Here is a 13,659-nt window from a genome sequence, read left to right as displayed (position 1 = left end):
AAATCATTTGGGCCCAAGCGCCAGCAGTGGGCACCAAACACCAAAAAACAAGTAACAAGCAGACATTTCACTGCTGTCATTTTAATCTGTTTGAGCGGGGCATGTGGGTTAATTGCGTCAAATATTTTAACGTGATTAATTAAAAAATTTAATTACCGCCTGTTAACGCGATAATTTTGACAGCCCTACAAAAAAATTCAAACTTGTTCCCTAATAAAATCCCTATTACTTTTTATACAAGTATAACAAAGCTTAAAATGGCTATAATATTCTCAAATTTTACACTACATGCACAAAAATCACCAAATGCATGGATAATCACCTATATTTTCAGAATTAATAGCAATATTTAATATTTAAGTTTTTGCCCAAAATGGCGACTTTTTTTTTTTTTTTTTTTTTTTGATTTAGTGCAAGGTTTCAACAGCTAATAAATCACTCAATTTTCACATCAGAAACTTAATACTTGAGGAAAGCATGCAGAATGATCTTCATTTTACTCACTAAAAGCAAAATTTGCATTTTTCTATATACCATCGCTACTTATTTAGGTTGAATTCCAATGTTGCTATTGCCTCAGCACGTCTTGCCAGCTATCTGGCAGTCATCGTTTTTAGACTGAAAACTTACATAAAATAAAACACGTAAAAGGCGATTTATTTTATTTATTTATTTTTGTATGGACGCAGACATGTCTAAATTACTACTTTTTTGCCCAAAAACAGGAAGTTGGCCGAAAATTACCTGATCATTTGAATGTAAATTTACGCCACTGTGAAAAGATACAACATGACGGCAATCACAACCCAAAGAGCTTTTGAAGTTGAACATTCTTGTAAATAAATGCGTACTTCCCAAAACTTCTATAAATATGAACATAGAACAGTCTAGATTCTTGGTCAAAAGCAAAAAAACGGGCAGTTATCATTCATTTTACGTAAATATTTCAAGTTAAAATTACGCTATTGTGTAATCCAACGTGGCGACCATCACAAAGCAAAAAGCTTTTTAAGTTGAAATTTCTTGTAAATAAATGCGTACATCCCGGAATTTCTATAGATATGAATATAGAACATCTAGATTCTTGGTTAAAAGCAAAAAAACAAAACAAAAAACGGCAGTTATCATTAGGGATGGGAATCGAAATCCGATTCCAATTCGGAACCGGTTCCGAGTGTTTCGAGGCCTCGACATCACAATGAAAAAGCCTTAACGATCCCTTTAACGATTCCTAAAGACGCGTATTGCGTCGTGACGTGTCTTGTTGTCCAGACGCATCAAACTAGCATGGCGCCAAGAACCACTCGCTCCAAAGTTTGACTACACTTCACCAGGAAAGAGTGTGAAAATGAAAGGTTTCGACGGGTAAGCACGAGCATTGCAGCCATAAACATAACAATGACAGCACGTAGGTTCAAACGCTCGAAAGTGTGTCTTCACTTCACGAGGAAAAATTACAACAAAGCGACTTGCAGTCATTGCAAGTCCCGGCTATACAGCTAGCTAAACTCCCAAATGACGATGCAGAAGACGTTGGTATAATTTGCTGACTTTATTCAACCATCACTTGAAGAGTGAAACTAAGAATAGAAATGAAACAAATCAATTTCATCCCCAATAACAAACAGGTTTGCATCAATGTAAATCAGCGATGATTAGCTGCTAATAACAGTAATAACAAATGGTTAGCATTCGTTCGCTAGCATTAGCACATCGTTCAAACAACTACACAACTGGATTTAAGTGTCCGATCGCGAGTGGAAACACAACAACAACAACACAAAAGATGATACATACAGGCATTGCCTCTGTAGATATTAACATTATCAAAGAATGTAGGCTCGTAGAAGTGTTTCCCTCTCTCACTAACTCGCTCACTCGCTTGGATGCTGCATTTCTTCTTGGGTGTAAGCGCGCTCTTCTTCACAGGAGCGCGTTCTTCTTCGCGTGAGGAAGCGCAAGGGCGCCCCCACTTGAGCGTGTAAGCGCCACAAAAACTAAAAGGCATGCATTTCAATGTAATGGTAAATAATACACGTTAACCCATTAGTCCCCAAACTGAGGCCCGCGGCCCAAATACGGCCCGCCTCCACATTTGGTCTGGCCATTTTGATTTTTTTTTTTTCACAATCGTGTTATTTATTTCCTGGCCTTTTCCTTGAAGAATTCAGAGAGGGTTATTTGGTTATTATCTATTTAATTAATAGTGTTTTTATTATTAATTATTATTAGTATTATATTATATTATTATTTTTATTTTATTTACTTTCATTCCGTGAAGAATTCAGAAAAGGTTATTTGATTGTGGCTTTCTGAAAAACAATAATTTTTTACATTTATGCACTTCTGCAATCGTCACACTTTTTCTGTTACAAACTGACCCCGGCCCCTCATCAGAGAAGGGAAAAGTTATGTGGCCCTCACAGGAAAAAGTTTGGGGACCCCTGCTTTAACACATATTGCCAAAGGCAGAAAAACAACCTATCTGCCAATATATACCAATATTTTTTATTTCTATTAGATAAATGTTTCAGTAAAATGTTACACAGTCTTGTGTATTTGCCACTTATTGCCACAGTTAACATTGAGGCTTTGGGCCTCTTTTGATCTCGTTGTGAGTTTGTAAGGTTGTGACTTCTGATTAAACAAACCCGATGCCAATCAAAACGTTTGTTCTTCTTTTCCCCCAAATTAGAATCGATAAGAGAATCGATAAAGAATCGAATCGTTAAGCAATATCGATAATGGAATCGGAATCGTAAAAATCCTATCAATTCCCATCCCTAGTTATCATTCATTTTACGTAAATATTTCAAGCTAAAGTTACGCTAATTTTTTCCATGCATTTTTTTTCGCAACGTTTCAAAGGACACACATGCAGATATTTTATATAATAATTACCTTGAATCTTCAATCAAATCACTCTGGATACACTCCTGCCTGCTTGTATGGCATGGCGCAATGTTTATGGGAGCTGTCTTGTCAACTCATGGTAAAGTCTATGGCTATTTATTAAAGTATAAATGTGTTAAAAAAGATTCATTTTTATAATTACCTCCTTCCATTCTATCCTTCAGGGAGAAGCCTCCATGTTGGACCAGAGCTTCTCCTCCACGAGAGACGACTCGTCACTGTGTGACGATTCGCTCGGACCCTGCCGAAAAATCATCGGGGAACGAGGGGGCCCTGCTTCGTTGAAGGAGAACGTGTGTCAGGTGACCTTATTCACATTCGCAAACTCTTAGCTCATTGGTTGCAGCAAATGATCGCCGACAGCCTTTCCCAGTCAATATGGATCGGCCGTCTAGCGACGTCAATGGTAGTGAAAGATAAACATTCAATGCCAGTTCTCGCAGTTTAAATGAATCAGATGTCTATCGGGGCCAATTGAAAAGTAGGTGGCCAATGTGTGAAGAATAGGCGGGACAATCTGAAATACAGATATCCCTCGTTTTTCGCGGTTAATGGGGACGAGAACCCACCACAATAAGTGAAAACCGTGAAGTAACGCCCCCTCTCCCATCAAAATAAATAGGCAATTGAAAAAAATGGAGGAAAAAAAAATTTTTTGTGTGTGTGTGTTCAATGTTTTTATTCAGATTTAGCATTGGAAAAGGCTTACTTATAAGACATGTTTTTTTAACTTTTTTTTCTCAAAGTATAATAAAAAATATTTTGCATACTGTATATATTTTAATAAATGGTTTTAAGCACTTCAGATTTAATAATTATGATTAAACATGTTACTGTTCCGCCGAATTATTTTTGAACAAGAATAAAGTAGAGGAAATGTGTCTTTATTAAATGCTCTCAAGCTGCTCACTTACACACAATGAGTTGCCACGGCACCTGATTGACGCATGCGGCGCTTTGAAGTTTCGGCTTCCAAGCATCTCTGACAAGCTCAAACCTTAACGTCTGTCAATCATCGTTAACTTTAATAAGCAATTCAATGCACTGCCAGACCAAGAAAAGCAGCAGGAGGGAGACTATGTGATCGGATCGGGACAGTTCATCTGTATTTTTTATTTATTTAGTTTTTTTAATTGAAAAAAAATCCACAATGGACTGAGGGTGCAAAGCTTGAAGCGCGAAGTAGCGACGGATCACTGTACTCACATTTGATTGGCGAAAATAGTACTGGCATTTTAAAAGTCTGAAAACGGCTATTTTGCCTACTTACTGGAAATATTGGCTAGTTTAACAAAATTAATTACCATATTGGCCCAAATATAAGACTGCCTTGATTATAAGACGACCCCCTCTTTTTCAAGGCTCAAGTTTGAAAAAAGACATTTTGAACACCAAATTAATTTTTATACAGAAAATAATTACAGTACGTCTGAAACAAATGATTATAACAGTATATTTGAGAGAAAAAGCATGTTATTTTGCCTCATTCAAATCTTAATATCTGAACATCTAAATATGTAAACTAAAGTGCAGTCACATTCGTAAATGAATGGTTTCAGGTTTTTGAAATGTAAATAAACCAATTAGGGCTGCAGCTATCGAATATTTTAGTAATCGAGTAATCGATTGAAAATTCTATCGATTAATCGGATAAAACAAATATATTTTTAGGTGAAGAGCAATTTTAAATATACATGAAAAAAAAAGACATTTCATCTAATCTTGAACCATTTTCAGTCAATGTCTTTATTTTCGATGTATATTGTTGAAAACAGCCAACAATTGCATCTCAAACTGTAACTAGAATAAAAAAAAAGACTAATTCACTGCTTTCACTCAAAAATATTTAGATCTTATTTATATATATATATATATATATATATATATATATACGTAAATATATCTTACCTAAAAATGCCGTTACGCTTGATAAAACACATCACTTTTTTCCCACGTGTTTCAATTGAATTTCTATTGGTGTCAAGCCATTTTTAAGTTCTAGTTAAGTTTTAAGTTAGTCAGTCCTGATAGGATTTTGAGTTTTTGCAGTGTTCAAAATATATGTATGATACAGGCTGTATTGGAGCACATTAGGGACCAGTGCTACTTGGTGTTTTATCCAGCAATGACTACTGAGCTAAAATTGATAGTTAGCATTATTAAGTTTTTTACACCCTCATCACTCCACAACGCTATGTTATGTTAAAGTAAGACACGTTAGCCACGCATCGACAGTGGTCATAATTAATAGAAACCTAGCCCTCCGCAGGGCTAACGTTACGTGAGCTAGTAATGACAGTAACGTTAATCTTATTTATTAGCGCTTAGAGCTCTTTATTAGCGCTTAGCGCTCTACTGCTTTAAGATGGCGGCTGTTTGCTAACGCTGCCCAGACGCGGCCGAGTCTGTCATGCTGCATCTAGGTCAACATACATGTGATCTCTATAAACGCAGAAGACGCTACCGGCAACGTAGCATCGTGCGGGCTAGTATTTAACAACGTTGGCGTCGTTTGTAGCGGCTTTCGGCTGCAGTAAGTTTTTTTTTTTTTTTTTCCTTCTTCCTCTCCGCACGTGACATCAGCGCGTTGTCCCACATTAAAAGTAGTCCGAGCAAAACGTGATGCTTAGAGCTGTCAAAATAAACGATTACTCGAATAAATAAATAATAATAATAAATAAAATTACTCGGATCAGTTTTTAAACTCGAGTTACTCGAGTTGCTCGAGTATTCGTTTCAGCTCTAAAACCAATCTATTGTGATAAAACAACAAAATTGCAATAACTGCATTGACCATCAAAGTGAAGTCTAACTGTAACTGTAGTCTTGAAACAAATCGGAATAAGGAAAAACATTGCAATAAAATAATGCAAATTGGTTAAACTAGTAGCTGAGATCTGTCATGACAGAACATCGCTTCAATGATATCTGGCACCATCTAGCGTCGTGAATGGGGAGAGTATCTGAGATCTGTCATAACAGAACATCGCTTCAATGATATCTGGCGTCATCTAGCGTCATGAATAGGTATAACGTCTAGACCGCGAATATAAAACGACCCCTTCATTTTCAATCTATTTCAATGCAATAAAACACCGTCTTATATTCGGGCCAATACGGTAATTTTCTTGTTGTTGTTTTTTTTCAAATTGTTAAACAAGATTCTTTCCGCTGGGTTGCATTCGAGCGAAACCCTGTCTTGCGCTTCGGTATTTTTTGTTACTGGGACATCGGGTATGGTATTCAACATGACTTGTGCAATTGTGTAATGGTGTGACAATAATGGCAACTTGTGTGTTGTTAGGTGTGCGAGAAGACAGGAGAGCTGCTGCTCTGCGAGGGTCACTGCTGCGGAGCATTTCACCTGGCCTGCATCTCCCTGGCCGAGGCCCCGAAAGGGAAATTTGTGTGCCCCGAATGCAAGTCAGGTAAGACTGATTTAGGCATAAAAAGCCAGTTTATTTCCTCCTCTACTTATAAAAGTAAACTTAGTTTTCATGTATATGACTGTATTACATTGCCTCAAGTTGCCAAGTCACATACACCAGCAGGCCCAATAAAGGTTGGGAAAGACTGATCGAAACGTTGTCTGTCAACACAGGTATTCACACTTGTTTCGTCTGCAAGAAGCGCGGCGAGGACGTGCGGCGCTGTATGATCCCTGTTTGTGGCAAATTTTACCACGGCGAGTGCATCGCCGCCTACGCACCCACCGTGCCCGTCAACCGCGGCTTCCGCTGCTCCATTCACGTCTGCCTCACCTGCTTCATTTACAACCCCGGCAGTCCCTCCGCCTCCAAAGGTGAGTGGCTCGCCTGTCCCCACGTGGGTCGTATCAGCTCCCCCGTCCCGGTGTTAACGTGCATCGTTGTGGTCAGGTCGTCTGGTGCGGTGCGTGCGCTGCCCAGTGGCTTACCACTCCAATGACATGTGCTTGGCCGCCGGCTGCGTGATCCTCTCCAGCAACAGCATCATCTGTCCCAACCACTTCACGCCGAGACGCGGTGTTAAGAATCACGAGCACGTGAACGTTAGCTGGTGTTTCGTGTGCACCGAAGGTAACTAAAAACAACTGGTAGCTGCGGTTGACGTCAATGGACAGCAATTCTGGTTTCCCTCATTCAGGGGGGAGTCTGTTGTGCTGCGAGTCCTGCCCAGCGGCCTTCCATCGCGAGTGTCTGAACATGGAGATGCCCAAAGGCAGCTGGTACTGCAACGACTGCAAGGCTGGCAAGAAGCCTCGCTACAAGGACATCCTATGGGTCAAGGTGGGACGCTACAGGTCAGTGACGGACAACATCAGTGATAGAACTACAGTCTGAATTCACAAAATCGTTTCACAAAAAATACAGTTGTAATAAATATATTGAATGGTATTACACACAGTTTCTATATTAGGTTTTATTTTGGGGTGGGAACATCAGGGTAGCTCCTGATTCAATAAAATTTACCTACAATATGGCAATACAACAATTATCCATACATAGGTCAGTCAATGAATCTACAATAATCTATGATACAACTATTAACTTAATTGGGAAATACATAAGTACAGTAAAATAGTAATAATAATTAACAAATAAGTTGAAAACTAAGCTTGCAAGCAGGACTGAACGGGCCCTCGCAGTTTGGCGCAACTCTGACAGCACACAGCGCAGGGTGGTGGCGGATTGTCCACATCTCATCATCTTATGAGAACCTAACATGCTGGAAACTCGCCTCTTTTTTGGGGATTAGAAATACATTCACACACCTAGGATTAAAAAACCCTTTTGAAGAGGGTCCTACAAAAAAGGAGGTGCTATTCAGCTGTGCATTCACGCCCTTATTCAAAACTAAAATGAATCTTCTAATTGGGCCAATTCGGCCTAGTGTGCCAAATTTCGTGACTCTATAAGCTGTCCCAGAAGAAATGTACTTCCTTTTAATGGTGAACAAAGGGTCTTCATGGCAACAAACATGTGGACATGGGCCTTTAAATATAGTTCTTTTCAGGTTGGTCATTGTAGTTACAAGACCTTTTGTAAAACTAAACATGTATAAATAAAATGAGTGACTTTCTGTTGCTACTAGTTGGCGCTGTAGGGTGGAAGCAAATGATCCCTACAGGACCCTTCAGGGTACAACTCTCACCAAGCATGGGAAGTTTGACGCATAAATGTTGTATGTCTGCCACGTTTTGACTGTTCAAAATTTGTGGTGAGACAGAATTGCGACGGTCATTTTCACTTTCCTGTTTGGACCCCTGTGCTTCAACAAAACCTCAATATTTGTCATCACGTCACGTAGGGGTGCACGATATCCATTTTTTGAAAGCGATACTGATATCGATAACTTCCTGCTCCTCAAAGCCGATACCGATATCGATAACTGATAATAAATATCTAATTTTCTAAATGTATAACATTTTTCGTTTTTGAACACCTGGAGGTTTAAAAAAAATAGTGTTGGATTCATCATAGATTTGCCTTTGATCTCACCAGAATTTTCATAATGACATGAACAAAACAGTGCGTTTCACTTCTGCACTGCCCAACAGCCAGCTAAAAATGAATGCACTTCCATAAACCACAAGGCTTCGTCTTTTCTTGCTTTTATGGAAAGACACTCGTATTAATATTGTGAAAGTACAACAGAAAAATACACAAATTCAATACTCAATATACAACAAACTGCACAATACACTTATATACACAACTATTGTATGTATAGCATAGCACACTAGCTTGAGCTACTAAAGCATTGGCTGGCTTCTATAACACAACAACTTATGAAGTTCTGTACATATGACCCTTCACCACAGAAGTAAACATATGTTGCACATCCATATGTTATAGTAAACATAAAATACTTACAGAAATATATTTCCGAGGCGGAAACGTAACAGAAAGCATTCACGATTGTCAATGCTACCGCTAGACACCACAATGTGTAAGTGAATGAGCTTGTAATGTGAACCAAACTGTAACAAGAAAATAGATGCAGCAAATTATTCTGACCAGCAGGTGGGAGCAATGCCCCGCAAATGGTCAACTGATTTCCCATACTAGTGTGTAACTGTAAAGCCAGCACAGTACATATTATCAGTCCTATTAATAATGTTATTGGATTTATCGGGATTACGTCATAATTCCTATTATCGGACAATTAATTATCGTGCACCAGTAGTCATCAAGCACCCGAACACATGTCTTAAGGCTCCAGTGATGCAGGTTTGAGGTCAATTGATTTTTTTTTTCCCTTGGAGGAGGAGCCTGTCTCGTTAAAAAAAAGGCGTTTCCTGTTCACAGCAGGTGGCAGCAAGCCTAATTGATAATATTTCAATGCAGTTGTGTTCATGCTGGGTTACCTCTCAAACATGCCAGACATGAAAAAGACTGAACCTTGTATCAGGGAGTTATTAGTCATTTACTAAATTTGGCGTTTTGCCAAAACAAAGGCCGAGGTTGGCACCCCGCCCAGGTCAGGCCCGTGAATGAAAACTCACCATTTTGATAACTTAAGATCTCATATGTCTCATGAACAGTCTCACCAATTTTGAGGAGGATCCGACTAACTCCCTAGGTCCCAATGTCTAAGATAGGCACCCTGTAACTCGATATAAATTTCACATTCAATCCAAAATACCCGATTTAATATTGGGAGTGCCAATGTCTAAGATATGCACCCTGTAACTCGATATAAATTTCACATTCAATCCAAAATACCCATTTTGATATTGGGTTTGGAATATGGGTGCAAAAGACTTTTTGGAGCAGTTTAGGATAAGGTTTCACTTCCCCAAATTTCATTGCTCTCCGTTGAAAAAAAAACCTAGTAGGAGTGGCCTTTTTGAAAAATTCAATTCACTGAGCCATTTTGTTACGGTTTTTGTAAGATCGCATAATTATCGGAATTTACGACAAGCCGCAAGTATGTGCAAATTTTGGTGAGTTTTCGAGCATATTCAGGTTTCCAAATTGGCCATTTTCATTTGCCATGAAAAAAATAATAAAATTAAGAAATATTTATATAAAAATTGGAAAATCCTAAATTAAAAAAAAACAACAAAAGAGCCAATGAGGTAAAATTTTGTTCTAGTTGAGAATTTTGTAAGCAAACCTGTTTGCTCTTTTATTAAACAGTGACTTTTTAAAATGATATATAGATTCTTGGTGGGACCATATTGATAATCTATTTGGATATAAAATATAGCCACCATAATGATATATTATCACACCCCTAGTTTTACATTTTTGCTTATTCCGCCAAGGTGGTGGCCCGCTGAGGTCAGCCACCCCAAAAGCATCCCGGAGAATATCCAGCGCATGAGGCACGATGTGGGCGAGTTCCCCGTCCACTTCTTCGGCTCCAACGACTATCTGTGGACCTACCAGGCACGCGTCTTTCCATATATGGATGTGGACGCCAACAGCAAGGAGAAGATGGGCAAGGGCGTGGACGCCACTTATAAGAAAGGTTAGAAAATCGCAGCCGGTCTGATGAAACATGGACAAGTTGTGATTGCTTCCTGACTGGTTCACATCCGTAGCTCTGGAGGAAGCGGCGGCGAGATTTCGTGAGCTGCAGGCCGAGAAGGAGCTTCGGCAGCTTCAGGAGGACAGGAAAAATGACAGGAAGCCGCCGCCGTACAAACACATAAAGGTCTGACATTGCTTTTGTATTTTTCTGTATTTTACACTGTGACCCCCACCCATAGGAACACAGTTGAAGTTTTTCCCACTTCCACCCTCATTTTTCCTTTTCCCATCATTAGGAATCGAGCGCTGACCTGTCACCTCTCCCTTAGATTGTTTGGTTTTTGCTCAAATGATAAATATGTAAACTCTTTCAATATGTGTTGTCGACTCCCGCAGGTGAACCGGCCAATAGGAAAGGTACAGATCATCACGGCCGATCTCTCGGAAATCCCGCGCTGCAACTGCAAGGCGACTGACGAGAGCCCGTGCGGCATGGATTCAGAATGCATCAACCGAATGCTGCTTTACGAATGCCATCCGCAGGTACTAAAAACTGCATTGCTAGCTTAAACTTCATTTGTACAACAAAATTAACGCTAGACTTCCAATCCATTTGAACTGGGAGGGCTGCAGCAAATGAACAAAGTGGAAATGGGTATATTGACTTCATGCTGTCTACACTTATAGATTAGTTGATTTTTTTTTCTTTTATCACAAACATTTGCTTTAGGTTGTTTTATTTACCTGACATATTGCAGAGACTACTTGCGCCTTCATCAGAGTGTCACTGGTTTTGGTGTGACGCGTCTTTATCAGCTGATGGATGAAGGCGTGACTCACCTGCCAGATTTGACAGGCAAGTCGGGTGAAAAACAAAAACAACACAATTCAGGGGGGAAAGAAAAAAAACAAACAAAACAAGAATACAGAGATATAGTGACGTTACCGTACATGAGAGGAGTTACGGAACGTATCCAAAGAGCCATGAGGAAATAAAACATAAACACACCTGTCAAACCACACACAACACTCCTCCTGATATTGGTCCATCCAAAGGACAAAATCCACCCAGAAAACAAATGCAACCCCATTTATGAAATTCCATGCAAATCATGCAATAAATCATACATCGGGGAAACAGGAAGGAACTTTATTACAAGAAAAAAAAGAACACAAGAAGGAGTGCGAGAAGGAGACAGCAAAAAGACAAACAGGCAATAAAAGAAAAAGCACAACAGGAACACCACAAGTCAGCCATCACCGACCACTGCAAAAGGGAAAACCACATCATGGATTGGGCAAAGACCAGAGTCATCCGCACCGAAGAAAACAAACATCAGCGCTGGATCAGGGAAGCCATTGAAATCCGCAAGTGGGGCCCGAGGACCATCAACAGGGACGAGGGGGCTTACATGTTCTCTACTTCCTGGACCAGCATCCTGGAGGAGTGAATGGTCAGCAGAGGGCTTGACTCGCCTGTCATATCTGACAGGTCAGTCACACCTTCATCCATCAGCCGATCAAGACGCGTCACACTAACACCAGTGACACTATGATGAAGGGGGAAGTAGTTGCCGAAACATGTCAGGGAGATAAAACAACCTAAAACAATTGTCTGTGATAAAAGAAAAAATCAACTAACCTAAAAGTGGAAATGGATTAGATGTTTACTAGTGACAAACTAAGTCACACTTTGATTTGGCCGACTTATCCTCAAGTTTGAATATAAGTTGAAAAAGCTGTTAATATGTTAACAGATTCTTACTGTATTTAGTAAGGGTGTAACTTTACATGTAATAGTATTGAACCGTTTCGGTACGTGGTGCTCGGTTCGGAACGGACGCGTACCGAACGAGTTTCTGACGTAACATAACCCTTACTTTTCGAGGCTGTGAGTCGATCGGGTTAGTTTCTTTGTGTGGATTATATTTACTCCGTCTTCTCTACTATAATGAGGACCAACACGGAACCCAGAAACGTCAACGGCGCAACAACGTGGCCTCCGCGACAACGCAGTGAAACGCGGGGGTTAGAGTCAATCAGCCAATGCACACCAGTCGCAGTGCGGCCGCGTGTTAGATGCATCCCAGAAGCGGCTCAACGCGACGCACGCGAAAAGAACGGCAGAGTTTTTTATTTGACGCGAGACGCGGCCTTCCTGCGTCAATACTACTACCGGTAGCTAGGATCGGGCCGGAAGTCACTCGTGTAAAAATGCGGTGGATCCGGTCTATTTTCAGACTAATATGCAATCGTAACCTACTTTTTGAGTCCATCAGATCTCATGAGTGGTAGATCGGGGCACAGTTAATTTGTCTTTGTTGATTTACTGCTGTCTTTTCTGCTATAATAATAACCGACACAGGCCTGTGTTCAATACAAAACCCTCCTACCACAACAAAACAAGTAGGAACTAATACTCACATAGGAACTAAAGTTATACACGGAAAATATACAATATAAATGAATACTACATCACATTTGTAAAATATAAACACCCGCCCCAAAAAATGCAATTTATACTTTAGTGCGATACGGTAATTTAAATTCGCAACATAAGGATGAAAAAAGCCACCCGATTGGATGTCTATCATCGTCAATAGCACTGAAAAAGTTCAAAACAAATGCGTCTCAGGTTTGCCCAGCGGGCGAGCGCTGCCTGAACCAGACTTTCAGCAGGCGTCAGTACAGCCAAGTGGAGATCTTCAGGACGCTGTCTCGAGGCTGGGGGCTCCGCTGCGTCCACGACATCAAGAAGGTAGAAAAATGCAGTACGAATTCTCAAATCCAGCCGATGAAACATCATCCGCTCATTTCCAAACAGGGGCAATTTGTGAGCGAGTACGTTGGGGAGGTGATCGACGAAGAGGAGTGCAGGAGCAGGATCAGACACGCTCAAGAGCACGACATCTGTAACTTCTACATGCTCACACTGGACAAGGTATTTGGATTCAATAGAATTAAGAAAATGACTAAATGCATGCAGTGAATCAACAGAAATTATAATTCAAGAGCGTTCCAAATGTATTCCTCCTCAATAGCTTGAACTTAAATACGATTTTAACTTAATAGGATCGCATCATCGACGCGGGTCCCAAGGGGAATGAGGCCCGATTCATGAACCACTGCTGCCAGCCCAACTGCGAGACGCAGAAGTGGACGGTGAGCGGCGATACACGTGTGGGACTCTTTGCGTTGGTGGACATCACGGCTGGTAGGTTTTTCCCCTCAAAAATAAAAAAAAAAACAAGAACGGCCACTTCCGGACAGCTACTTACCGTGTATT

At 40.2% G+C, this 13,659-nt stretch overlaps 1 protein-coding gene across 3 annotated transcripts in view; it reads left to right on the top strand.

Moving 5' to 3' along the window:
- The window catches only part of nsd1b (nuclear receptor binding SET domain protein 1b), a 43,248-nt gene that overhangs the window by 18,247 nt on the left and 11,342 nt on the right, over positions 1-13,659 (top strand). For all 3 annotated transcript variants that reach the window (XM_057820851.1, XM_057820849.1, XM_057820850.1), the window contains exons 11-21: positions 3,078-3,215; positions 6,218-6,341; positions 6,515-6,715; positions 6,792-6,971; positions 7,039-7,195; positions 10,166-10,371; positions 10,445-10,557; positions 10,770-10,916; positions 13,009-13,131; positions 13,198-13,314; positions 13,446-13,587. In XM_057820851.1, coding sequence (XP_057676834.1) covers positions 3,078-3,215; positions 6,218-6,341; positions 6,515-6,715; positions 6,792-6,971; positions 7,039-7,195; positions 10,166-10,371; positions 10,445-10,557; positions 10,770-10,916; positions 13,009-13,131; positions 13,198-13,314; positions 13,446-13,587 — 1,648 coding nt within the window. The remainder of the gene's footprint in view (positions 1-3,077; positions 3,216-6,217; positions 6,342-6,514; positions 6,716-6,791; positions 6,972-7,038; positions 7,196-10,165; positions 10,372-10,444; positions 10,558-10,769; positions 10,917-13,008; positions 13,132-13,197; positions 13,315-13,445; positions 13,588-13,659) is intronic.

Source organism: Corythoichthys intestinalis, chromosome 18 (genome assembly GCF_030265065.1).
Source record: "Corythoichthys intestinalis isolate RoL2023-P3 chromosome 18, ASM3026506v1, whole genome shotgun sequence".
In the NCBI taxonomy this organism is placed as follows: Eukaryota; Metazoa; Chordata; class Actinopteri; order Syngnathiformes; family Syngnathidae; genus Corythoichthys; species Corythoichthys intestinalis.
Note: the sequence above shows the minus strand (reverse complement) of the source record. Positions and strands in the feature narration are given on the sequence as shown.